A 26,958-nucleotide genomic window follows, 5' to 3' on the forward strand; every position below is an offset into this window, starting at 1 on the left:
CTGCTGCTGCTGCTGCTGCTGCTGCTGCTGCTGCTGCTGCTGCTGCTACTAAGTCGCTTCAGTCATGTCTGACTTATGCAACTCCATGGACGGCAGCCCACCAGGCTTCTCCGTCCCCGGGATTATCCAGGCAAGAATACTGGAGTGGGCTGCCACTTCCTTCTCCCTCTCTAGTCCTCTAACCTTATCCAAAAGAGGTTGGTGGAGTAAGACTGCAAATCCACATAAGCTGACTACATTATTAGAACTAGATGTATGGAAAGATCTGCCACCGTGTTGAGGAAGAAAGAACAATGAGGATTCTAGGAATCGAGAGAACCAAGCAAGCACTTCGATGCAACGGGCAGTGTGAGGAGTCAAAGTGGAGGGGCAGGACATCCTCCTACACAAGAGCTGAGGAAGAGAAAGAGCAGCCACGTGGGAGAGTGGAGCTGGGGGTGTCATTTGGGGATCTGACGATGTCAGATGCATGTCAAGTGCACCCAGTCACTTCCAAAGGTACGTGCGTCCTAAAAAGTGTTTCGAAGGTGCCAGTCTCTCACTCACCAACTGGGACCCCAATTTCAAAGACTCTCATCTTCCTGGGTTTCTCTGACTCACCTAGAGAGCTCCAACGTGAGTCCTCTCCCTCCACCATCCATGGTTCTTGTCCTTGCTCCACCTTGAATATCACTGTTGTTTCAGTAACTGGACACCTTGTTCCTAGGAAACAACACAGAACTGGGGACAAAGTGCTAGGAACAACTACCTCATAATTTGGGTTGGCCTCCTGGTGTCTTAGGGACTGTGAAGGCTGACAAACAGGCTTCAGAACAGAAAAGACCCTTCTTCACTTAGGAGGCAGAAGCATAAACACAGTACCTGATCCCCAAAGGAGATTAAGAATCTTTGACTAATGAAGTTCAAGGCCAAACTTACTAATGCTTCAGAATGCTCATGGCTTTCACAGGTCTTAAAGGTAGGGGACTGTTAAACCATTCTGGGTTACAACTAAAAAGTGACCACCCCTGTCCTTACCCACTGAGATGAGGTTTCTAAAGTTCTCCAACATCACATCCCAATACAGGGTTCTCTGATCACAGTCAAGCCGCTGCCACTCCTCTGGGGTGAATTCCACAGCGACATCCTGGAGTGCCACTGATCCCTGTAATAGCACATGGATCTTCAAACTACAGTGCACATCATTTGGGGCTTGTAAGAGTCATGGCAGCCTCTCAGGATCATATCATGTTCACTGATGAGTTTTCAAAGTTATGTATGAAAACTACTATACACCTGATTCAGAAATATACTTTGTGATAGAAACAAAAATTTCATTAAAAATATTCAAATAGTATCAGAACAATTCAATAGCAGAAAGATTATAGTCTTTTAAACGAATGGTGTTGGGACAGTTGGATATCCACATGCAAAAGAATGAAGTTGGACTCCCTCCAACCCACACACCTCATACCATAATAAAAGAAAGTGAAGTCGCTCAGTCATGTCCGACTCTTTGTGACCCCATGGACTGTAGCCCACCAGGCTCCTCCGTCCATGGGATTTTCCAGGCAAGAATACTGGAGTGGGTTGCCATTTCCTTCTCCAGGGGATCTTCCTGACCCAGGGATCGAACTCGGGTCTCCCACATTGTAGGCAGAAGCTTTTACCCTCTGAGCCACTAGAGAAGTCATCATAATCAAAATGAACTAAAAATGGATCAGAGACCCAATGTAAGAGTTAAAACTACAGGTAGCCCTTGAACAACTTGGGGGTTAGTGTGCCAACCCTCCCCACAGTCAAAAATCCACAGAAGTTTACAGACACCTCCATATCTGTGGTTCCACAACCACGAATTCAATGAACCACAGGTCATATAGTTCTACAGTATGTATTTACTGGAAAACACCTGCACATAAGTGGACCCACACAGTTCAAAGCTGTGTTATTCAAGGGTCAACTGTATATAATTCTTACATGAAAACAAGGGAGTTAATCTTAATGACCTAGGATTAGGTAACGGTTTCTTAGACATGACAGAAAAAGTGTGATAAAAGAAAAATAGATAAATTGGAATTCATCAAAATTAAGCATTTTTGTGCTTCAAAGGACACCATGAAGAATGTGAAAAAGACAACTCACAAAATAGCAGGAAATATTTGTAAATCATATATCTGAAAAGAGAGTTGTCTCTAAAAGAAAAAGAATTCTTACAACAATACAAAGAAAACTCAATTTAAAAATGGGCAAAGGATGTGAACAAACATTTTTCAAAAGACAGATATGATCCAAAAGCACATGAAAAGATGTACAAATCAAAATCACAATGAGATATCACTTTACATCCAATCGGATGGCTAAAATCAAAGGCAGGCAATGACAAGTTTTTCACAAGGGTGGAGGGAGAAACTAGAACTCTCATACACTGCTGATGGAATTATAAAATGGTACAACAACTATGGAAAACAATTTAGGAGTTTTTCAAAACATTAGAGTTACCATATACCCAGCAATTTTTCCTAGGTATATACCCAAAAGAGTTGGGAACATATGTCCACACAAAAACTATACACACATGTCCATGGCAGAATTATTCGTAGCAGGCAAAAGTGGTAACAATATGGGTATTGAGCAAATAATAAACTAATAAACAAAATGAGGTACAGCCACATGATCCAATATTATTCAGTACTAAAAAGGACTCTATGACATATGATCCCTGAAAATATTGTGCTAGGTGAAAGAAGCCAGTCACAAGAGATCACATATTGTATAGTTCTATTTGTATGAAAATTTCAGAACAGGCAAATCCATAAAAACATAAAGTAATTCAGGGCTGGGGGAAGGAAGGAATGGGGAGTAACTGTTAATGGGTATGGGGTTTCTTTTGAGGATATGAAAATGTTCTGAGATTAGTGATGACAGTTTCACAATTGTGCTAATATACTAATTTTAAGGTGGTCAACTTATAATAAGTGAATTGTCTTAATAAAATTATTTAAAAATACAGCTTATATGTTCTTCACTCATTCACTCATATAATATTTAATAAGGACATACCAAGTAAAGTACTGCTGCTGCTGCTGCTGCTGCTAAGTCGCGTCAGTTGTGTCCAGCTCTGTGTGACCCCGTAGACGGCAGTCCACCAGGCTCCCGCGTCCCTGGGATTCTCCAGGCAAGAACACTGGAGTGGGTTGCCATTTCCTTCTCCAGTGCATGAAAGTGAAAGTGAAAGTGAAGTCGCTCAGTTGTGTCCGACTCTTAGTGACCCATGGTCTGCAGTCTACCAGGCTCCTCTGTCCATGGGATTCTCCAGGCAAGAGTAATGGAGTGGGGTGCCATCGCCTTCTCCGAGTACAGTACTCTTTCTTTTTTGTATCACTAGTACCGTACTAGTGATACAAAAAAGAACAAAATTATTACTGTCCTCAGTAATCTTACAGCCTATTAAACACTACAAAATAAATGTATAAAGGTAATTAGATGTTAAATGGGCTATAAAGTTAACAGGCTAGACTTATATAAGCATAATAAAATAGAAAAACACAGATTTTTATATGATAAAATATAACCTCTTAGCCATGAATCAAAATCATTTTTAATTTAAACTGAAATTAAAAGGCACATAGCAACATTTCTGTCACAAAGAGATAGTTAAGACCATATAAGGAAGCAAACTAAAACCTACAAGCTTTTTTTTTAGTGCCACAGAAATAATTTTATTTAGAAGAAATATAATTTTATAAATAAAATGTAACTGGAAAACAGTTATGCCTATTTGTTTTACTTCAACCACAAGGGCAGAGTTGAGCAGTTGTCACAGAAGCTATATAGCCTTCAAGCCTAAAATATTTACTGTTTGTCCCTTTAATGGGAACAGTATTAGAAATTCTTTAAACTGTTATGTTAAAAGCATGAAATATATTATTGACAAGTATAAAAAAAGGCTATGAGGAAAAAAGTTCCCAATTTATGAAAACAATCTTAATAAGCTAAGAATCCTTAACTTGATTAAAAATAAAAAAAACAAAGAACAACTATCTATCAGAATATAAGACACTGGAAGAATTCCCATTAAAACTGGACCAGAAAAGATTTTGGCTAGCAATTATATTCAAAATTATAGTACTAGAAATCCTGTCCATTGCAATAAGACCAAAAAAAAAATGGAGATAAGCGAATAAGGGACAAAACTCCATTTGAAGAGTATATGATGGTCTATCTAGAAAATTTAAGAATAAACTAAAAAACTCTTAGACTTAGTAAGAGTTCTGTAAGTTGAATAAAGTCAAACAGACAAATCCTCCATACTTTCCTATGCACCAGAGTAGCCAGTTAGAAAATATTATGAAAAAAATATTCATCCCATTCTCAATAGCAACTTAAACCATGTGTAAGAATAAACACTATAAGAAATTTATAAGAATTACCATAAAAACCTATACAACTATAATGAAGGACCAAAATAAAAATGGAAATAAAATGGAGAACTCATTATTGAATTCTCTCCAAATTTATCTAAAAGTATAATGCAATCACAATAATGATACCTAATCTATCCCCTGGGTTGGGAAGATCCCCTGGAGGAGGGCATGGCAACTCACTCCAGTGTTCTTGCCTGGAGAACCCCCATGGACAGAGGAGGCTGGCAGGCTACAGTCCATGGGGTTGCAAAGAGTCAGACACAAATGAGCGACTAAGCACAGCACAGCACAGCACACATGGACTTACAAATGGAGTTCTTGGCACTATGTTCTCTGCTTAGTCTAGGGAACACTCTTAAGAAGGTCATTGGAAATTGGATGTTATATTTATCACAGAATTGTTACTGGCAATACCGTTGCTAACCTAACCTCTTTGAAACATTATTGTAAGATATTTTCTTTGGAGAACTGTGCTAGGAAAAATTTTACTCATCAGGGGAATTGTTCTGCTTTATGCTCCTGGACAAAGCCAATACTTTGGTTGGCTACTAGACAGTACATTCAAAAGCAGAGACATTACTTTGCCGACTAAGGTCCACCTAGTCAAGGCTATGGTTTTTCTGTGGTCATGTATGGATGTGAGAGTTGGACTGTGAAGAAGGCTGAGTGCCAAAGAATTGATGCTTTTAAACTGTGGTGTTGGAGAAGACTCTTGAGAGTCCCTTGGACTGCAAGGAGATCCAACCAGTCCATTCTAAAGGAGATCAGCCCTGGGATTTCTTTGGAAGGAATGACACTAAAGCTGAAACTCCAGTACTTTGGCCACCTCATGAGAAGAGTTGACTCATTGGAAAAAACTCTGATGCTGGGAGGGATTGGGGGCAGGAGGAGAAGGGGACGACCGAGGATGAGATGGCTGGATGGCATCACTGACTCGATGGACGTGAGTCTGAGTGAACTCCGGGAGATGGTGATGAACAGGGAGGCCTGGCGTGATGCAATTCATGGGGTCGCAAAGAGTCAGACACGACTGAGCACCTGAACTGAACTGAACCCATTTTCTATGATCACCAGAAAGAGTGAGTACACATATGAAGCTCTCCCTAAATGCTGAAAAACCCTATAACCTGGATATCAATTTATCAATTTTCTGAATTTCCTATTAGACCTGATCTATTCAGTCTACATTCTCCCTAACTATATATAATCTCCTTTTTATATGGATTTTTAAAAAAGAGATTTGGACCTCTTGCTTTCTGAGATGGTGCACACTCTGTCTATGGACTGTGTATCTCTCTAAATAAATCCACTTCTTACCCATCAAAAAAAAAGAGACAGATTTTAATAACAATAAATGGATGCCTTACCTTGAAGTTGATCATTTCTGCCTCTCTTGCACAGAGATCTATGAAAGTAGAAATGGGGAAGAGAATAAAGACACGAAATACCAGTACTGCAATGGAGAACCCTGCTCTATGACAACAGAAGCACACACAGTGCAGTCTGAGAAAATGCCACCCCATGAGAGAATGACATTGCCAGCAAGTCAGAAATGTCCACATTTTATAAGCAATGATCTTATATTAGTAGGCTGTACATTTCTATCCTACTGACCTAATAGCAAAACCTTTAAACCAGTGACAGGTTTTTTTCTCCCAGAAATTCATTCTAAGTAGATAATAATGAATGAGTTAAAGTGATAACTAAAAGTCTGATCTCTCAAGCTCAGTTATCTTTGGAAGTCATTCCTTCCTGTGATTCTCTGGCCTCTGTTCTGTAGGTGGATTGGGTAAGAGATCTCAAATTAAGTTTTATGAAGAGGCTGGATGCAGGGAAGTGGGCGGAGCGGGGGGGATTTTTTTTTAAGCTGAAGTCTCTTCGGTTGAGACTCTAAATCTCAATCTCTCTCTCTGAATCTCACCATCTCCTACAGGCCCAATCTGGGCTTTTTGAAATTCCAACCAGCACTGCTAGGGCCCTATAAAGGCTAAAACGTGCAAGAGGCACTCTCAGCTTTATTTACAATCATCACTGGAAAATCTGGAGATTCACCAAGGGTTCTTTTTTTTAAAAAAAAAAACTTTATTTTGTATTGGGGTATAACCGATTAACAATGTTGTGGTAGTTTCAGGTGAACAGCAAAGTGACTCAGCCATACATATACCAAGAGTTTTGTTTTGTTTTTTTTTAAATGATGACAAACCAAAATTTACTCAGCATATATAAAAATATTTCAAAAGAAAAATAAATCCAATGATTTGTTTTGCAGGTTCTTTTCATCTTGCAAAAAGAATGAAATTTGAAGGAAACTCATCTGGAGTTTAACTCTCAGATCGTCTATACTAAACTGCCTGAGTCCAGGCAATTTAAACTCACCTTTCTGCTTCAGTTAACTCATATACAAAATAGAGATAATATTTACTTCAGATGATTGTTGTGAGTGTTGACTAAAAACTAGTCACAATCTGAAAGTAGAGAATTATTTTATTTGGTGGGAATGTTAGCCTGGGAGACAGCATCTCAGTTACTCTGGGAAAACTGCTCCAAGGAGGCAGGAGAGGAAGTCAGACTATATACAAGTTTGCAACAAAGGAAGCAGGCAGGCTGAACGTCAAATATCAGTATCAAGTTAAGGAAGTTAGCATTCTGTGTATGGGAAGATGCAAGCCTCTGGGCTCACTGAATTCATTCCTTTCACATTCACCTCAACTATCTGGGGCTAATCCTGTTTCCTTGTTCACCTTACTTCTGGCATTCCCCCCAGGTCCAAAGCAATCACCGTGGGGAGGGGGGCGGGCAGCAGCTTCTGCTGAATTGCAGTTTTAGCAGCCCTCATTCACATTTGGAAGCCAGGTATCACTGATAGCTGTGACATTTCTTGTTTATTAATATGGCAGGAGATATTTTCATTTCACATGAAAATACCCTAAAGCATGCACCGAAGTTTCTCTAAAAATGTTTTCTTCCTAGATCCCTTAAAATGGTTTACTATTTCCTTTTGCAGGCTTTGGTAGGGCCAAAGGTGCTTTTGCCATCAGGAAAGGTGCAGTTTAAAGCATAAGAGCAGGAATGCAAACTGAACTTGCTCAAGCCGCAACTGGGATCTAGGAGCCCACGGAGTGGCAGTTGGACCCTTCCCTTGCTTTCTCTGAACTACTCCAGAATCGGACAGGACCCACACACCCAAACTGGAAGTCACTGCATGTGAAGGTTTTCATATTTTATTTTCGTTGGGTAAGCCAATAAAGCGGTCCCTTTCTTCCTGCCCTTTCCTTACGTCCCCCAAGTTCTGTAGAGTCATACTTGCCAGCTTTGCACCGCCACACTCCCAGCTCCGTCTCTAAGCTGGAGATCGGGTTACGGAGATCTCCCAGATCCGGGAAAGACCACAACTCTCACTTCATGCAGTACTGGTTCAAAAATTACAGAATACCGGCTACGACCCCACTGCGCGTGTCCGGAAGTAACTCTTCGCCCAGAGTTCCCAGGCTCCCACGGGGTGCAGGCTATTTATCCAATACTACATTTCCCATAAAGCCTATGGAGCTTATTTATGGAATGCGTTGGTTCTGCCACCTTAGAGAGACTCCAGATCTGGTATCTCTGGGGCTGCTTGAAGAGACATGCTCACTTATAAAAGGGAGATGTAGATATCCTTTTTGTTTAAAAGCTATAGACCTCAGAATTTTTAAATACTGGAAAATCTAAGTCAGCAGTTTGCTAAGCGAATAATTTGCCTTTACTCAGTTCAGTCTTTTCTAGTAATACAGTAGCTTAGGTCAGAAACAAGAAGAGGACCCAACAAAGAAGACTGAGTCGGAATAATCCTGAGGCAGGTGGAAAAGCAGGAAGGTTTGGATCTGCAAAATCAAGGGAAGAGAACTTTTCAAGGAGGAGGGAGTGATCCATTGCGTTAGCTGCTGCTGATAGGTTAGATAGGATGAGAAGTAATAATTGACCACTGGATCGAGCAATGTGGGGATGGCTGAAACATGGGTGTACTGATTGAAGTTTGATGAAGTCTGACAAGAATTAGGAGTGGGATGAAACAATGGGAGAAGGCAAGTATTTATAGACATACTCCTTCAATTTTTAAAAGATGAATAGAAAAGTAAAACTGTCTATTGCAGATGGATTTGGGGTTCCGAATTTTTTTTTAAGATGGATGAAATTACAGTGTTTGTACCCTAATTAAAATGATACAATGGAGAGGGGGAAATCAACAATACAGGAGAGACAGGACAGTTGCAAGAGCAAAGTCCTTGAGGAAAGAAGGGATAGAATCCAGCACACAATTGGGAGGATCAGTTATAAGCAAGAGCCTGGGCAATTTATTCATTGAAATAACAGGAGAAGCAGAATCAATACGTACAGATTTGGTGGGGGGAGAATGAAGATATCCTCCCTGAGTGTTTCTATTTTATAAGTGAAATCGGAAGCTCAAAGTGAATTTAGGGAGGTGTTTGAGATATGAGGAAAGAAAAGATAAGAAATTCTGCATTAGATTGATTCTAATATTTTTTTCATATTTCAACATATGCGAAATTGCTACCTCACAAATGATGACATGCCATAATTTAATTGGTAGTCTTTTTTCTTTCCTAGTAATATGTAAAATAATGATGTATCTTATAATCAGTGGCATCTGAGATTCTAATGTTAGTTATTTAGGAATGTGGGGAAGTAAATGGATTCAGAAAATGAAGTACTATTACACAGCACCATTAAGATCTCACCTGATGCTAGTAAGCCCTTGACTTTACTGGCATTTTCAATGTCATAAACACATATTTTTATATCTTATTTTTAAAAAATCATTTCTTGACTTTAGCTCACTCGAGCAATTGTGCCATTTCCTAGCTTGCTTTCTTTCTTTTTTTTTTTTTTTTTTTTAATGTTTTGACTTTGTCCTACAGCTTTGGTAGTTCTGTGACCAAGGATCAAACCCATGCCTCCTGCAGTTATAAAGAACATTGTCTTTTTTTTGGGGGGGGTGTTAACTTTTAATTTGGAAACACTCAAACTCAGAACACTTGCAAGCAGAGTACAAAGAACCAATTGTTTAGAACAGCAATGATCTAAAAAAGGAAGCTCAGTTCAGTCCCTCAGTCGTGTCAGACTCTTTGTGACCCCATGGACTGCAGCATGCCAGGCTTCCCTGTCCATCACCAACTCCTGGAGCTTGCTCAAACTCATGTCCATCGAGTCGGTGATGTCATCTCATCCTCTGTCATCCACCTCTCCTCCTGCCTTCAATCTTTCCTGCATCAATCAATCTTTCCTGCCTTCCTAGCATCAGGGTCTTTTTCAATGAGTCAGTTCTTCACATCAGGTGGCCAAAGTATTGGAGCTTCAGCCTCAGTCTTTCCAATGAATATTCAAGACTGATTTCCTTTAGGATTGACTGCTTTGATCTCCTTGCAGTCCAAGGGACCCTCAAGAGTCTTCTCCAACACCACAGTTCAAAAGCATCAATTCTTCAGTGCTCAGCTTTCTTTAGAGTCCAACTCTCACATCCATATGTTACTGGAAAAATCATAGCTTTCACTATACGGACCTTTGTAGGCAAAGTAATGTCTCTGCTTTTTAATATGCTGTCTAGGTTGGTCATAGCTTTTCTTCCAAGGAGCAAGCGTCTTTTAATTTCATGGCTGCAGTCATCATCTGCAGTGATTTTGGAGCCCAAGAAAATAAAGTCTGTCAGTGTTTCCATTGTTTCCCCATCCATTTGCCATGAAGTGATGGGACTGGATGCCATGATCTTAGTTTTCTGCATGTTGAGTTTTAAGCCAGCTTTTTCGCTTTCCTCTTTCACTTTCATCAAGAGGCTCTTCTTTAGTTTTTCTTTGCTTTCTGCCATAAGGGTGGTGTCATCTGCATCAGTTCAGTTCAGTTCAGTTGCTCAGTCGTGTACGACTCTTTGCGACCCCGTGAATCGCAGCACGCCAGGCCTCCCTGTCCATCACCAACTCCCGGAGTTCACTCAGACTCACGTCCATCGAGTCAGTGATGCCATCCAGCCAGTGATGCCATCCAGCCATCTCATCCTCGGTTGTCCCCTTCTCCTCCTGCCCCCAATCCCTCCCAGAATCAGAGTTTTTTCCAATGAGTCAACTCTTCTCATGAGGTGGCCAAAGTACTGGAGTTTCAGCTTTAGCATCATTCCTTCCAAAGAAATCCCCGGGTTGATCTCCTTTAGAATGGACTGGTTGGATCTCCTTGCAGTCCAAGGGACTCTCAAGAGTCTTCTCCAACACCACAGTTCAAAAGCATCAATTCTTCAGCGCTCAGCCTTCTTTACAGTCCAACTCTCACATCCATACATGACTACTGGAAAAACCATAGCCTTGACTAGACGGACCTTAGTCGGCAAAGTAATGTCTCTGCTTTTGAATATGCTATCTAGGTTGCTCATAACTTTTCTTCCAAGGAGTAAGCGTCTTTTAATTTCATGGCTGCAGTCACCATCTGCAGTGATTTTGGAACCCAAAAAAATAAAGTCTGACACTGTTTCTACTGTTTCCCTATCTATTTCCCATGGAGTGATGGGACTGGATGCCATGATCTTCTTTTTGATATTTCTCCCAGCAATCTTGATTCCAGCTTGTGCTTCATCCAGCCCAGCATTTCACATGATGTACTCTGCATATAAGTTAAATAAGCAGGGTGAAATATACGGCCTTGACATACTCCCTTCCCAATTTGGAACCAGTCTGTTGTTCCATGTCCAGTTCTAACTGTTGGTCCTGACCTGCATACAGATTTCTCAAGAGGCAGGTCAGGTGGCCTGGTATTCCCATCTCTTTCAGAATTTCCCACAGTTTGTTGTGATCCACACAGTCAAAGGATTTGGCATAGTCAATAAAGCAGATGTAGATGTTTTTCTGGAATTCTATTGCTTTCTCAGTGATCCAATGGATGAAACCAGGAAAATAAATATACCTCCTGCCCCCAACTGGAATCAACCAGACAGCACTGTCCCCCAACACGAGGGGTCCCATCCTACCTAAAGATGCTTGGCTGGCACTGGCTGGGCCCAGGCCTGCCTCTCAGAGATGGTTGACCAACATCTCCAATGGCTTGGGTCACTTTGTGGAAGCGAAGTCTTAATCACTGGGCCACCAAGGAAATACCCTAGCTTTCTTTCCTAGGAAAATTTCTCTAAAGAGTTGCTTCTTGGTTCTGCCTACATTTTCTCACCTCCGATTCTCTCTTAAGTCCACTCTAATTGGCTTCTTGACCATAACTACACTCCTGAAACTGCTCTTGTCAATTTACCAATGAAATTCCAATTGAAAAATTAAATGGGCTTTCTTTGTCCTCATCATATTTGACTTCAACAGCATTTAAGATAAATGAAATACTTGCTTGTTTTCTACAACATCTCATGAAAGATAATTTCTCCCACCTCACTATTTCTCTATTTTCTTTATTGAATAATCTCCCTCTATTCCACCTCCAAATGTTGGAATACTTGGCCTTGGGTCTTTTCTTTTTGAAGTTTTCCTCAAATGGTCTCATTCACTGCCACAATTTTAAATACTATTTATTTGATGACAAATTTATTTGATTTAACTGACAAATCTGTATCTCCAGCCCTCATGTCTCCCCTGAATTTCTGAGCCCTAATTCCTTATGCCTACTTGAAATCTCCCCTTAAAAGCTACCTTCAACTTCACATGTTCAAATCAACCTATTAATCCTGTCCCCACCCACACTCCCAATATAACACTTCTCTTAGTTCAATAAATGTATCTCTCACTTGGTTACTTGAGCAAAAATTTAGGAGCCGTCCTTCATTTCTCTTCTTCCTGCTTCCTTTCTTATTTGTATCTGGCTTTCATCCCCAATTCTGAATCAGAGCTCCTAAAACTCTTGGAATTTCCTAAGATATGAGAATGAGCATGTCTTTTGTTATGTTAATGAGGTGACTTTTGGACAGCACCTAAGAATGAGGGCTGACTGTCAGGAAAACTAAACCACATGATTAGAGGGTTAGAACTTTCAGTCCCACATCTCCTAACCTATGGGGAAGGGAGAGAGGCTGGAGGTTGAATCAATGGCCAATTGCCAATGATTTAATCAGTCATGGCTATGTAATGAAGACTCCATAAAACCCCAAAAGGGGACTTCCCTGGTGGTCCAGTGGTTAAGAATCCACCTGCCAATGCAGGGGACACAGGTTCAGTCCCTGGTCTGGAAGATTCCACATACTGCAGGCAACTAAGCCTGTGTGCCACAACTACTGAGACCATGCACCCCAGAGACCATGTTCTGCAACAAGAGAAGCCACCACAATGAGAAGCCCACACAATAACTAGAGAGTAACCCCTGCTCACAACCAGGTTGGTGAACATGCGAAGGTGTGGGGAGAGCCATGTACCCATAGAGGGCTGGAAGATCTGTACCCTTTACTGATACCTTACGTTATGCATCTCTCCATATGGCAATTCTTGAGTTATATCCTTTAATAATAAACTGGTAGTCTAGTAAGTAAAATGATTCTCTGAGTTCTGTGAGCCACTCGAGTAAATTAATCAAATCCAAGAAGGAGGTTGTTGAAACCTCCAACCCATAGCCAGCAGGTCAGAAACACAAGTAGACAACCTGGGCTTGTATCACTGAGTAGGGAAATTTCCCTCCCATTTTCTGGATGTTTGTCTAGACTTCAGTGTCATTTCTAAATATTCGGTAGAATTCAGCAGTAAATCATCTGGACCTAAAGCTTTCTTTGTGGGGAGGTTTTAAACTACAAAATCAATCTCTTTGTTGGATATAGGGCTATTTAGCTTATAAATTTCTTGAGAGAGCTTTGGTAGTTTGTATCTTTCAAAGAATTTTTCTATCATCTAAGCTGTCAAATGTATTGGCATAAAGTTCTTCTTAATATCCCCCCCTTTTTAAAATAAATCCACACTTTTTATTTACTTTTCAGTAAGTTTGAATTCTCGAAGGGTACAGCATTACATGGATTCTGTGTTCAATGTCTTCAGTAGGAAGGTTGCTTTGGAATTTGGCAGGAACCATGCCACTGTTTCCATGAGCTTGAGTTATCTTTCCCCAGATTACTAAGGTTTTCTGCCAGGAGTTACAGTGTTGTTCTTTGCTTTGTACACAGAAACACATCTCTTGCCTAGACAGAATTCCATTTCGTCTCGAGCATATACACCTTCAATTTTCAGGAGAGCTGCATGCTCCCTCTGGTTCTGTAGACCCCACTTATAGCCAGCAAAAATGGCCTTGGACCACAGCCTTCCAGACATATTTGTCAATTTAGAAGTCCTGTTCCTAGCAGGCCTCCACAGGATCCAAGGTGGCTGCATAATAGTCCCTTCTTTTCTTTTAATATCCATAATATTTGTAGTGCTGTCACCTCATTCCTGATATTGGTCATGTGTCTTCTCTCTCCCCACTCCCACCCTAATTGCTCTGGCTAGAACTTATCAGTTTATTGATCTCAGAATCAGTTTTTTGTTTCATTGATTTTTCTCTATTATCCTTTTCTATTTCATTAATGTCAGCTCTGTTGCTTATTTCATTTTTATGCTTTCTTTGAATTTCATTTTCGCTCCTTTTTTTAGTTAATGGGGACACTGAGGTCAGTAATTTGAGATCTTTCTTCTTTTCCAATTAGTGGCATTAGTGGTGTCAATTAGGTATCCAATTAGGCATTTAGTGTTATGAATTTCCCTGAAATATACTGGTTCCCACACATTTTTGGATATTTTCATTTTCAATTAAATATAAGTAATTTCTCTTTTTGTGATAACTTTATTGACTCATAGGGTACTTTAGTGTGTAATTTAGTTAATTTAGTTTGCACATTTTTGATTGTTCAGATATCTGTCATCAAGCTCTAACTTAATTCCATTGTGATCAGACAGCATACTTTGTATGACTTTCATCCACATAAATTTATTCAGATTTGTTTTTATGGCCTAGAAAGAGTTTATTTTGATAAATACTCTATGTTCACCTGAAAAAAGAAGCATGCTACAGAAGATTTTTTATGTCTAATCACATACACCCAACACATGTATTTGATTTATATTTAAATATCTGTTGATACATCCAAAAAGTATCTTGAAGAACCTTATCCAACTTCCTATTGATGGTTATTTTGGGATTCAGGATTAACAGGTATGCATGTAAGACCAATATTTACTTTCTACTTTATACATTATTATAGTGTTTATAGTAGGAAAAGATAGGAAATAGCTTACATATATATAAATAGAGGTCTAGTTAGATAAACAGTGTATCTTTACAATGGAACCCTTTGCAGTGACTAAAAGGAAGGAGGTGAACTATAAATACTAATATGAAACAACTCTAAAATACATTGATAAGTAAAAGAAACAGTGTGTTGAAGTTGAAAAATATTGTATATCTTAAGTGAGATACCAAAAGCACTAATGAAACATTCAAACTGGTCTTCAGTAACATTTTGTTCATCAAAAGACATCATGACAGAATAAAAAGGCAAGCCACAGACTGGAAAAAGATACTCCCAATAAAGATATTCAATGAATGTTATATTTATTGGAGACATTATTAAAGAATAGCAGAAGTGAAGTTCAGTGGAATTAGAGATACTGAGGCTGGGATAACAATTCTTAGCTTATTCGTGGTCCACATTCACAGATTCTGATATGAGGCTTAGTCAGTATTCCTAGGATACTGACCTGGAATTCAGTACAGCTCATTTTTCACTTCTTCCAGACCTCAAGGACTTAGACCCTCCCCTTGTTCCCAAGTCAACAGAACCATCTGCATTTTTTGCTTCCACATGTGAGGATCTAATAACCTGGTGGACTGTGACACCACTGTAATATTTCTAGTTTTAGATCCATCTGAGATAAATCATTCTGCAACATTTTAGCTTTTATCATGTCAGCCCCTCCTCTGGAATACTACTTTGCTCTCATTTACTTTTAAAAGCTATTGACACAGTAGAATATTATTCAGTCTTAAAAAGGAAATTCTGGCACATGCTACAGCACCTTGTAGAAATCTTGATTGAGAAAAACGTAGGGAAGAGACTTAAATGGAAGAATCTTCTTAAGAAAACAATGATTGTGCTCCAGCCATGATAAGCATTTGTCTTTTTGGCAACCTGTGGCAAAGATCTAGGGTTAGTATAATCCCAGACCTCTCCCACTCAGCCATGAGCCAAGGTCTTGGATTTGTGAGGTTAGAGGCTGAGGAAATATGAAAAGAACCAAAATAAGAACACTCTCCAAGAAATTCAAGCTTGGTTGAAGAGACTGGTCCTCTTTAACTCTGCTGAGTACATTAGATACAGGAAACATCCCAGTTCTTGAAGGCACATCTTCTGTTCATTTGGCCTTTTTGACTTGTGGCTCCTGCGTGGCACTGGTCAACCCACCGCTCTTCTTCCACTCACAGATATCTGCATAGTTGCACATCCGGCATTTCCAGGCCTCCTCCACGTCAACCCCTTGAGGCTCTCGGTGGCCCATCCAGTAGGTCATATAATGCTGTACTTTGCTTCTCACCTCTTTCTCTTCAAAGGCCACTATCTCTGTACCTAGCACAGTGGCAGTCTCTTGGTGGACATACTCAATTTTCAGGCTATCAATAAGTGGGAGGTCAGACAGTGTTAGAGACAAGAAGACCAGTTCTATGAGGTCACCCAAGGACTTCACAGAGTAGCCTCCCTGCTGAGCATGGCTCAGCACTGAAGGTCCCAGTGGTTTTTCTGGATGCAGTTTTGTGTGGTGGATTAAGCTAGCAGCGGTCATTTTCCCCTGTACCATGGCATCAAAGATATATTTGTACAGGCTGACTTGAAAACAGTCTTTTTTTTTCTGAGCATCTGAAGGGAGCACAGGGTTCCCACGTGTCTTGAGTTCAGCTAGTTCCAGTTCCCCGCTGGCTGTATAGTGCAGCTCATCAATCACACCAACAAGAAGCACACCCTCCACTTCTCCAAACACTGGAAACTCTCTGATGCGCCCTTCTGACTGCAGGGTAGGAATCATTGATAATATGTTCAGAAACTTAACTGCCCAAGCATCTTCTTTACTGGTGATGGGGATACTCACAAGATCATGAACTTCTAGTTCTCTAGCTAGATGGATGCTGGCACCAGTATCCAAAATAGCTGATTTCTCAGGTGTCAAGAAACCAGAAAACTCCTTTCCATATACCATTTGCTGTTCACACCAGTTCTGAGTAGACAGGTCAGTGACATACAAGTATTTAAGATGAAATCGCTCCATAGGTGATGAGACATCCAACCTTCTTTTCCATTTTGGTGACCTTGTGAGCTTGTCATCCTTCCCAGGTAATTCGTAAGAAGGACCAGGCTTGCTAGGTGAAGCACTGGACTCTTGTGTATCCTCCAGGTCCAAAAATTCTGAGTCACTCAAGTCTGAGAATCCAGAAGCCTCTTCTGACACCGTCTCCTCTTCCTCAGTCTCTGCCATGGCACAGCTCTGGATTGGGCAAAGGCTATACACATCATATTAAAGAAATGCATTATCCAAATGAAAAATTTCTCAAAAGCACTTTTGAATTCCAATGAGGTAAAAAAAAGATTCACAACTAATTATTTATATATAGTCTTTAAAGATGCTTATTAATTTATGAACAATTAATAATGCTACAGAGTTGTAGCACACATGCGGTTTACAATAAGGCTCACTGTATCATCCATATATGAATACTCGGCAAATGTTTTTTAAGTGCAAGATAGTTTTATTCCTAAATCTGGCACTAACATATTATGTGACTTTAAGCAAATCACTTTCCTCATCCTCAATTTCTTCATTTAAAAGGAGATTTAAGGTTTGTCCTTTTTCCTTCAAAGCTCTCCTGGGGCTTCCCTGGTGGCTTAGTAGTAAAGAATCTGCCTGCCAATGCAGGAGACATGGGTTTGATCCCTGGTCCAGGAAGATCCCACATGCTCAGGAGCAAATAAGCCTGTGTGTCACAACTATTGAGCCTGTGCTCTAGAGCCCATGAGCTGTAACTACTGAGCCATACCCTAGAGCCCGTGTTCCACAACAAGAGAAGTCACTGCAGTGGGAAGTCCATGCACCATAACTAGAGGGTATCCCCTGCTGGCTGCAACTAGAGAAAAGCCTGCACAACAAAAAAGAACCAGCACAGCCAAATATAAGTAAATAAATAAAATTTTGTATATATATAAAATCTCTACTGCCTTGGGCTATTATTTCATTATTTTAAGTAAATACAGAACATTGTAAATGCTGTAGCAATGTCTGCCAGTTTATCATGGACTGCTTCTACAATTCCTCTGAATACAAAGCTCTTGGCTAGGAAAACAAATCTCAATACCAAACTGTTCCATGAGAAAAATCATCTCTACAATGACTGTTTCAGGAACACGGTGTAGCAAAACTAAAAAACTAACTACAGGTAAATACAAATAGACCTACCCATATACAAAGTAATAGCATACAGTAGTAAGAGGATATTCACAGCAATATGCAGAAATCAGTTGTTTTTTCTATTTGAGATATATTAATACTTTACTACCTTTATAAATTCCTCCTAACATTATAGAAACTGATATTTCTTGCTAAGTTTTATTTTCTCTCCCCACAAGAAATTAGCTTATGATGGAAAACATCTGTCAGTGAACACTCTGAAAATATTACTGTATGAGCATGCTTGCTAAATCACTTCAGTCACGTCTAACGTTTTGCGACCCTATAGACTGTAGCCCACCAGGCTCCTCTGTCCATGGGATCCTCCAGGCAAGAATACTGAAGTGGGTTGCCATGCTCTCCTCCAGGGGATCTTCTTGACCCAGGAACTGAAACCACGTCTGTTATATCTCCTGCAGTAGCAGGTGGGTTCTTTACCACTAGCACCACCTGGGAAGCCAACAAATATTACTGGATTTTGCTATAAATAATAGTGGATATTGGGAATTCCCTAGCGGTCCAGTGGATTGGGCTCCATGCTTCTAATGCAGGGGGCACAGGTTCTATTCCTGGTTGGAGAACTAAGATCCCACATGCTGCACTGCACAGCCAAAATGTGCTAGACACTGAACCAGGTGCTGTAATCTCACTACTTTACTACAGGACAAATACTCTTTCTCTTTACAACAAGCAATTTCACAAACACAGGAGATAGAAAGACTAGAACAATGAACACAATCTAGTTAGCAACTATTGACATGTTGCTGTATTTGCTTCTTTCAGGTGCTTTTTGTTTTCAGTTTAACTATTTTAATATAAATTACAGGCAGCATAATGCTTCAAATATATGCTTCAAATGTATGCTTCAAATGCTTCAGCATACATTTCCAAAGAAGACTTCTACATTAACTATAATATTATCACATCTAATAAAATGAATAATTCCCTGATACTCTAGTCCATATTCAAATTTCCCCAAGTGCCCTAAAAATATCTTGACATTGTCCAGATTCCAGGCCTGCCCACAAGCATAGTAAGTCAGGCAGCACTTTAGATAAGAAAGGGAGTGGGTCTTGGAATTCTTGAGCCCCTGGAGGTTTGGCCAACTGCTCAGGGTTTAACAAAGTTCTGTGACTCACAAGATAAACAGTATTGTGAAAAGATTAAAGTAAAACCAGAACTGCATTCTTTCTTGAAAACTGATAACGTATCAGTTTGCAGCCTGGATTTTTAAGTGGGAACTCCCAAAACTGCAGTTTGGAGTCTCACTTGTGGAGTGGACGCACTACCTGGGACCTTTGCCCAACTGGGACTCCAGGCTGCTGTATAAGGAGGGACTTCCCAGTGCTGTCTATATCTGGATGTTGGCCAGCCCAATTTGGTGATGTATGTCCTGTTACTTTTCTCTATTGTTTCTTTTGGAGAAGACTCTTGAAAGTCCCTTGGACTGCAAGGAGATCCAACCAGTCCATTCTGAAGGAGATCAGCCCTGGGATTTCTTTGGAAGGAACGATGCTAAAGCTGAAGCTCCAGTACTTTGGCCACCTCATGCAAAGAGCTGACTCATTGGAAAAGACTCTGATGCTGGGAGGGATTGGGGGCAGGAGGAGAAGGGGACGACCGAGGATGAGATGGCTGGATGGCATCATGGACTTGATGTACGTGAGTCTGAGTGAACTCCGGGAGATGGTGACGGACAGGGAGGCCTGGCGTGCTGCGATTCATGGGATCGCAAAGAGTCGGACACACCTGAGCGACTGAAATGAACTGATTGAAATTAAGTCAGATAGTCTCCTATAAAGAATTGAATTGTGAGTAACACATGGTTTCTTTTGTTAATGAATCCTTCAAACCTGTGAAAGTAAAACTTAAAGCAAAATATAAACTGGCACTGTAAGCAGGATTCATGAAGCAAAATGCCACAAGAGATTAAGATTAATGAAGTTTTTAATTCCTGGGTGGGAAGATTTGCCTTACTGCTCATTAGCTACTAAATGGGGCGTATCCACTGGATTGCGTGAGAACTAAGACCCCAAATTAAAGCATACCAAAACTTTAGAATTTATTGAATGTTTGCAGCTCATGCCAATTGAGAAAGGATAAGAATGTACTGCCCTGGGTCAGAGAGGCTGGATCTACCTCTCTGCCTACTGTAAGGTACATGAAGCCAAATTAAAACTGGCTGAAGAGAAGTCAAAATTGGAGAAAGAATTATGCAATTCGCAAGGGCAATTGTCCATGTTATTTGTCAAAGATTTATTTTAGCTGATCAAGTCCATTTTCCAGTTGGTAGCCAAAAAAGTCGCTATAAAGGTTGCAGAAACTATGAGCCATGCCGTGTAGGGTCACCCAAGATGGATTGGTCACAGAGAGGTCTGACAAAATGTGATCCACTGGAGAAGGGAAGGCAAACCAGGTCAGTATTCTCGCCTTGAGAATCCCATGGACAGTATGAAAAGGCACAAGATATGACACTGAAAGATGAACTCCCCAGGGCTGTAGGTGCCCAATATGCTACTGGAGAAGAGTGGAGAAACAGCTCCAGAAAGAATGAAGAGACAGAGCCAAAGCGAAAACAACACCCAGTTGTGGATGTGACTGGTGATGGAAGAAAAGTCTGATGCTGTAAAGAACAATATTTTATAGGAACCTGGAATGTCAGGTCCATGAATCAAGGTAAATTGGAAGTGGTCAAACAGGAGATGGCAAGAGTAAACATCAACATTTTAGGAATCAGTGAACTAAAATGGACTGGAATGGGCAAAGTTAATTCAGATGACCATTATATCTACTACTGTGGACAAGAATCCCTTAGAAGAAATTTAGTAGCCCTCATAGTCAACAAAAGAGTCTGAAATGCAGTACTTGGATACAGTCTCAAATATGGCAGAATGATCTCTGTTCATTTCCAAGGCAAACCATTCAGTATCACAGTAATCCAAGTCTATGCTCCAACCACTAATGCCAAAGAAACAAGTTGAATGGTTTCTATGAAGACCTATAAGACCATCTTGAACTAACACAAAAAAAGATGTCCTTTTTATCATAGGGGACTGGAATGCAAAAGTAGGAAGTCAAGAGATACCTGGAGTAACAGGCAAGTTTGGCCTTGGAGTACAAAATGAAGCAGGGCAAAGGCCAACAGAGTTTTGCCAAGAGAACGCACTGGTCATACCAAAAACCCTCTTCCAACAACACAAAAGAAGACTCTACACATGGACATCACCAGATGGTTAATACCAAAATCAGATTGATTACATTCTTTACAGCTGAAGATGGAGAACCTCTATACAGTCAATAAAAATAAGACTGGGAGCTGACTGTGGCTCAGATCATGAACTCCTTATTGCCAAATTCAGACTTAAATTGAACAAAGTAGGGAAAACCACTAGACTATTTAGGTATGACCTGAATCAAACTTCTTATGATTATAAGCGGAAGTGACAAATAGATTGAAGGGATGAGATCTGATAGACAGAGTGCCTGAAGAACTATTGATGGAGGTTTGCGACATTGTTCGCAAGGCAGTGATCAAGACCATCCCCAAGAAAAAGAAATGGAAAAGCAAAATGGCTGTCTGAGGAGGCCTTACCAATAGCTGAGAGAGTAAGAGAAGCAAAAGGCAAAGGAGAAAAGGAAAGATACACCGATTTGAATGCAGAGTTCCAAAGCATAGCAAGGAGAGATAAGAAAGCCTTTCTCAGTGATCAGTGAAAAGAAATAGAGGAAAACAATAGAATGGGAAAGACTAGAGATCTCTCAAGAAAATTAGAAACACCAAGGGAATATTTCATGCAAAGATGGGCACAATAAAGGAAAGAAATGGTCTGGACCTAAACAGAAGCAGAAGATATTAAGAAGAGGTGGCAAGAATACAAAGATCTATACAAAAAAGATCTTCATGACCCAGATGACCATGATGGTGTGATTACTCACCTAGAGTCAGACATCCTGGAATGCAAAGTCAAGTGGCCTTAGGAGGCATCACTACAAACAAAGCTAGCGGAGGTGATGGAATTCCAGTTCAACTATTTCAAATCCTAAAAGATGATGCTGTGAAAGTGCTGCACTCAATATGCCAACAAATTTGGAAAACTCAGCAGTAGCAACAGGACTGGAAAAGGTCAGTTTTCATTCCAATCCCAAAGAAAGGCAATGCTAAAGAATGTTCAAACTACTGCACAATTGCACTCATCTCACATGCTAGCAAAGTATGCTCAAAATTCTCGAAGCTAGGCTTCAATATAGTACATGAACTGATAACTTCCAGATGTTCAAGCTGGATTTACAAAGAGCAGAGGACCCAGAGATCAAATTGCCAACATCTGTTGGATCATCAAAAAAGCAAGAGAGTTCCAGAAAAAATATCTATTTCTGCCTCATTGACTATGCCAAAGCCTTTGACTGTGTGGATCACAACAAACTGTGGAAAATTCTTCAAGAGGTGAGAATACCAGACCACCTTACCTGCCTCCTGAGAAATCTGTATACAGATCAAGAAGCAACAGTTAGAACTGGACATGGAACAACAGACTAGCTCCAAACTGGGAAAGGAGTATGTCAAGGCTGTATGTATATTGCCACTCTGCTTATTTAACCTATATGCAGAGTACATCATGTGAAATGCTGGGTTGGATGAAGCACAAGCTGGAATCATGATTGCCAGGAAATATCAACAACCTCAGATATGCAGATGATACCAGCATAGCGGCAGAAAGTGAAGAGGAACTAAAGAGCCTCTTGATGAAAGTGAAAGAAGAGAGTGAAAAAGTTGGCTTAAAACTTAACATTGAAAAAACTAAACTAAGATCATGGCATCCAGTCCCATCATTTCATGGCAAATAGATGAGAAAACAATGGAAACACTGAGAGATTTTATTTTTTAGGCTCCAAAATCACTACAGATGGTGACTGCAGCCATGAAATTAAAAGACGCTTGCTACTTGGAAGAAAAGCTATAACCAACCTAGAGAGCATATTAAAAAGCAGAGACGTTACTTTGCCTACAAAGGTCCATATAGTCAAAGCTACGGTTTTTCCAGTAGTCATGTATGGATGTGAGAGTTGGACCACAAATAAAGGTGAGTGCCAAAGAATTCATGCTTTTGAACTGTGGTGTTGGAGAAGACTCTTGAGAGTCCCTTGGACTGCAAGGAGATCAAAGCAGTCAATCCTAAAGGAAATCAGTCCTGAATATTCATTGGAAGGACTGAGGCTGAAGCTGAAATTCCAATATTTTGGCCACTTGATGTGAAGAACTGACTCATTGGAAAAGACCCTGACTATGGGAAAGATTGAAGACAGGAGTAGAAGGGGACAACAGAGGACGAGATGGTTGGATGGCATCACCAACTTGATGGACATGAGTTTGAGCAAGCTTTGGGAGTTGGAGATAGACAGGCCATGGGGTCACAAAGAGTCTGACATGACTAACAGACTGAACAATAAGATGCTCTTTCAGTCTAAACAACCCTGAGGCTGACAGTTAGGGAAATTAAAATGGAGAAAGTCTTGTTCAGGCTTCAGAAGCAGGAGGGCAAGCCCCTGACCTGGCTTCTGACCTGCCTGAACACTGTCCAGATTCAGTGCCTGCCCACAAGCATAGTAAGTCAGGCAGCACTTTAGATAAGAAAGGGAGTAGGTCTTAGAATTCTTGAGCCCCTGGAGGTCTGGCCAACAGCTCAGGGTATAATGAAATCCTATGACTTACAAGATTAAAAAAAACAACATTGTAAAAAAATTAAAGTAAAACCAGAGCTGCATATTTGGACACAAATATGCAGGAACCCCTGAAACTGCAATGTGAAGTCTCACCGGTGTAGTGGATGCACCGCCTGGGACCCTTTCCTAATTGGGACTTCCGCTTGCCATTATCGAGGGACTTCCCAGCACTGTTTAAATTTGGATATTGACCAGCCCAATTTGGTGATGCATGTGCTGTTACTTTTCTCTATTGTTTCTATTTCTTTTCTTTAATGATAGTATATTGAAATTAAGTCAAATAATTTTCTATTAAAAAAACCTGAAATTGTGTGTAACAAGTTATTTCTTTTGTTTGCAAACCCTTCGAACCTGAAACGAAAGTAAGACTTCTGGCAAAACAAACCCTTCATAGGAAAAAAAAAAAGTATGATCAGTCCACTAGTATTTGACTTTGAGTGTCCAAGAAAATAATTTGACACAGAATCTAAGCTGATTGAGGTTATAAGCCAAATTTCCTCCTTGCTACTCTAATGAACAATAAAAGAGATGCATTCACCAACTCCCATGGTAAAAGTTTAACAATTGGTACCTTGAAAATGGTATAAATATTAGTTGTTGTTGTACTTAACTAATTTTTAAATAGTCTAAATTCCCCCAAAGAAAGAAGACACAGATAACCGAAAGAAAAGTTATTTGTAATAAACAAAGGTAATACAATGCTCAGACTTCTGGGTATATCCTATTAATTTATTGCTTTATAGGATACTTCAACAGTAATAAAACACAGGAACACATTTGCACAAGTGTCTTAAACTATAAGTGGGTCTTAGATAATGATAGTTTCAAAATGAGTAATGTTATTTGGACAATGAAGTCCCTGAAAGTGGGAGAGAATCTTTACCCTTCATCAAAAAACAAAAGTTAAAAGGCATGACAGTGCACTGTGTCCCAAATTGCAGTCCGTATCTTTTTGACAGGAGATGATTTTACATAGTACATAGATCAACACCTTCAGATTCATCTTAGAATAAATATAAAGCCTTTAGAGCATTTATCAAATGCATAATTTCATATGCAGTGTTTCTCAGTGCAAGTTCGTTTTTTAAAATAAAAGTTAAAAATTAAAAATATGAGAATAACAATAATACAGGTAGTACACAGGTATGGCATAAATAGGTGGTAAGTGAATAAGATGTTTGGGAAACACCAGCATAGTGTCAAGAGTCTGGAGGTCCTATAGCTCTGGATTCTGAATCTGACTAGGTCAATAGTATTTAGTAGTAGGCTACTTGCTTTCCAAGTTCTCTTGGGCAAGTTTTTCATTTTACTGAGGCTACTGACACATCTTTGAAATTAGAGTACTTCTTCCAACAGTACTTCTGCCAACACCAGCTTCTCTGGTGGTTTAGCCGGTAAAGAATCTACCTGCAATGCAGGAGACCTGGGTTCGATCCCTGGGTTGGGAAGATTTCTTGGAGAAGGGAATGGCTACCCACTCCAGTATTCTTGCCTGGAGAATTCCATGGACAGAGGAGCCTGGTGGGCTACAGTCCATGGGGTCACAGAGTTGGATATAACTGAGTGACTAACACTTTCCAACAGTACTCAGCTACCCAAATGACAGTGTGATAACACAGTAGACACTGCCACTCAACAAATGTGGGTCTCCTCCTTCCCAAGGAAGACATGAGGTAGTGTATCTACTCCCTCTGTCGAATTAAAATAAATTTTAGGAGAGAAAAAACTTCTACTCACCTGGGACTTGGCTGATCTTCCTCCTCACAGGGAAAGGCAGAATGCTAAACTGACAGACAAGTCTGGGGGAGGAGAAAGCTCTGAAAGACCAGGTCTGAAATTGGAGAATCCAGATTAGCAACCGCCGGACTTGCTGCGGTAAAAGAGCAACTTTTGGTCTTTTCTCACCTGACCGGTCCCTCACACTGTGGTGTTTCCTCCTCTCTGATCCTCACTGCACGGACTGTTGCCCACACAAATCCTAGGTAATGCTTGCCTCTCTTTACGGGCAAATTCTCCGTAACTTCTTCGTTTTGCCCACACCCTGGATGCAGACACTCGATCCAATCCCTGCTTCCAGCAACTAAAAGTGTCAACAATAGCGAAGATCTCCCAGCAACTCCGAGGTCAGTTCCCTCTTCCAGCCCCAACCTGGGCTCAGAAGCTCAGAAAGAGATATCAAATCCAGAGGCTTTTCCTCCCTGAGGGATTCCTGATGCCTCCGGAACTGCCACTGGCTTTACCACCAATATTCTGACATGGTCCGTACAAGCCCGGACTTGCGGTCCCAGAAACTTCTGCTTTCAGCGGGGACCTTCCCACCATCCCCAAACCACTGTCTCCCCGGGAGTCTCAAGCATGCCCAAAAGTTTACTGAGCACTCCCTACAAGGTGCTAGAGGAGCGGCGAGAAGGGGATCGCTGGCTTCGGGAAGGGGGTCCCAGCCGACAGCACGGTCTTCCAAGGTGAGAAGGTCCTCAACCCACAGGAACAGACGAGATAAACCGCTACTCCGGAGCCATTCCCACCCGGAGAAGGCGATAGGGGGACGTAGTAACCGCGGGTACAGATCCCAGGGTTCCAAAACGCAGCCCCGAAGCCCGCCACCCGCATTCGCCGGCCTTCTTCTAACCCTCCTAACCTTGGATACGCCTCCGACTCCAGGACTTGACCTGCTCCTCTCGAGCTTCGCAACCGCTCCCGGATTCTCTCTTAGGTTCGAGTACTAGTCAGGTCCTCTTCCTTCAAACGACGGCTTCTCAAGAAAGCCGCCGGAGACCACGCCCACAATGCCCGGCAGCTGCCCAAGGACCGCCCCCTCCCAGAGGCCTCTGCGGCGCCGCTTAGTCTTAACCGGCTTGCGACTCAGACTGGCAAGCCGCTAGCTGCGGACCGGAGGTGGGTCCTGGTGAGAGTAAGCGTTAGTGCTGAGTCTGCGCTTTGCCACCTTGGATTCTGTATATTGTTCTTTGCATCTCGCACCAGCTTCCCCAGCGGAGAGAAAAGCCACCAACTCACTTTTCAAAGATGCTGGCACTCGTCTCATCAATGTGTTTCTTTTTTCTATTTGCTTACTTTTTAGTTAACACTTTTGTTAGGAAATATAACACAATTATATTCTGAACTAGAAAGATAAGTATAATAATCATTGAACAGACATGTCATCATGTAGAGCAAAAATAGAAAAGTGTCAGGCGCTTCACAAATACACTCTCTGCCTCCTTCCTAAGAAGACCAGTAGTCTGACTTTTTTTCTGTTTAATTTTGGTTTTATATTGGAGCACTTTTGATTAACAATGTTGTACTAGTTTCAGGTGCGCAGCAAAGTGACTCATACATATACACGTATATATTTTGGGAGGGGGGCTTCCCTGGTGGCTCAGTGGTAAAGAAGGCACCTGCCAGTGCAAGAGATCCCA

The 26,958-nt window shown here is 40.8% G+C and overlaps 2 protein-coding genes and 1 pseudogene across 5 annotated transcripts in view; all 3 read right to left on the bottom strand.

Annotated features, from left to right (window-relative positions):
* Positions 1–25,364, bottom strand: part of ZNF684 (zinc finger protein 684) — a 27,529-nt gene extending 2,165 nt beyond the window's left edge. Inside the window, exons 1-4 of one of the 3 annotated variants that reach the window (XM_040231554.1) lie at positions 25,280–25,364; positions 5,771–5,808; positions 1,018–1,144; positions 601–702 (exon numbers count right to left, since the gene is read on the bottom strand). In XM_040231554.1, coding sequence (XP_040087488.1) covers positions 601–702; positions 1,018–1,144; positions 5,771–5,785 — 244 coding nt within the window. In that variant the 5' untranslated portion in view covers positions 5,786–5,808; positions 25,280–25,364. Of the gene's footprint in view, positions 1–600; positions 703–1,017; positions 1,145–5,770; positions 5,809–7,706; positions 9,589–25,279 lie in introns of those variants that run through there. The other 2 variants (XM_040231553.1, XM_040231555.1) reach the window with 2 other exon arrangements.
* On the bottom strand, positions 12,683–14,388 carry LOC120856349 (annotated as a pseudogene).
* EXO5 (exonuclease 5) lies at positions 14,923–26,349 on the bottom strand. 2 transcript variants are annotated; one of them, XM_040231557.1, is made up of 3 exons: positions 26,181–26,349; positions 25,280–25,373; positions 14,923–16,880 (listed from the first exon to the last, which is right to left on the bottom strand). In XM_040231557.1, exon 3 carries the CDS (start codon positions 16,853–16,855, stop codon positions 15,743–15,745), a length of 1,113 nt encoding a protein of 370 aa, XP_040087491.1. In that variant the 5' UTR covers positions 16,856–16,880; positions 25,280–25,373; positions 26,181–26,349; the 3' UTR covers positions 14,923–15,742. The 2 variants fall into 2 exon arrangements, with proteins under 2 accessions (XP_040087491.1, XP_040087490.1); XM_040231556.1 differs by having other exon boundaries at positions 25,280–26,300.
* Positions 26,350–26,958: the final 609 nt, after the last annotated feature.

This window comes from Oryx dammah, unplaced genomic scaffold (genome assembly GCF_014754425.2).
Source record: "Oryx dammah isolate SB20612 unplaced genomic scaffold, SCBI_Odam_1.1 HiC_scaffold_28, whole genome shotgun sequence".
NCBI classification, from domain to species: Eukaryota; Metazoa; Chordata; class Mammalia; order Artiodactyla; family Bovidae; genus Oryx; species Oryx dammah.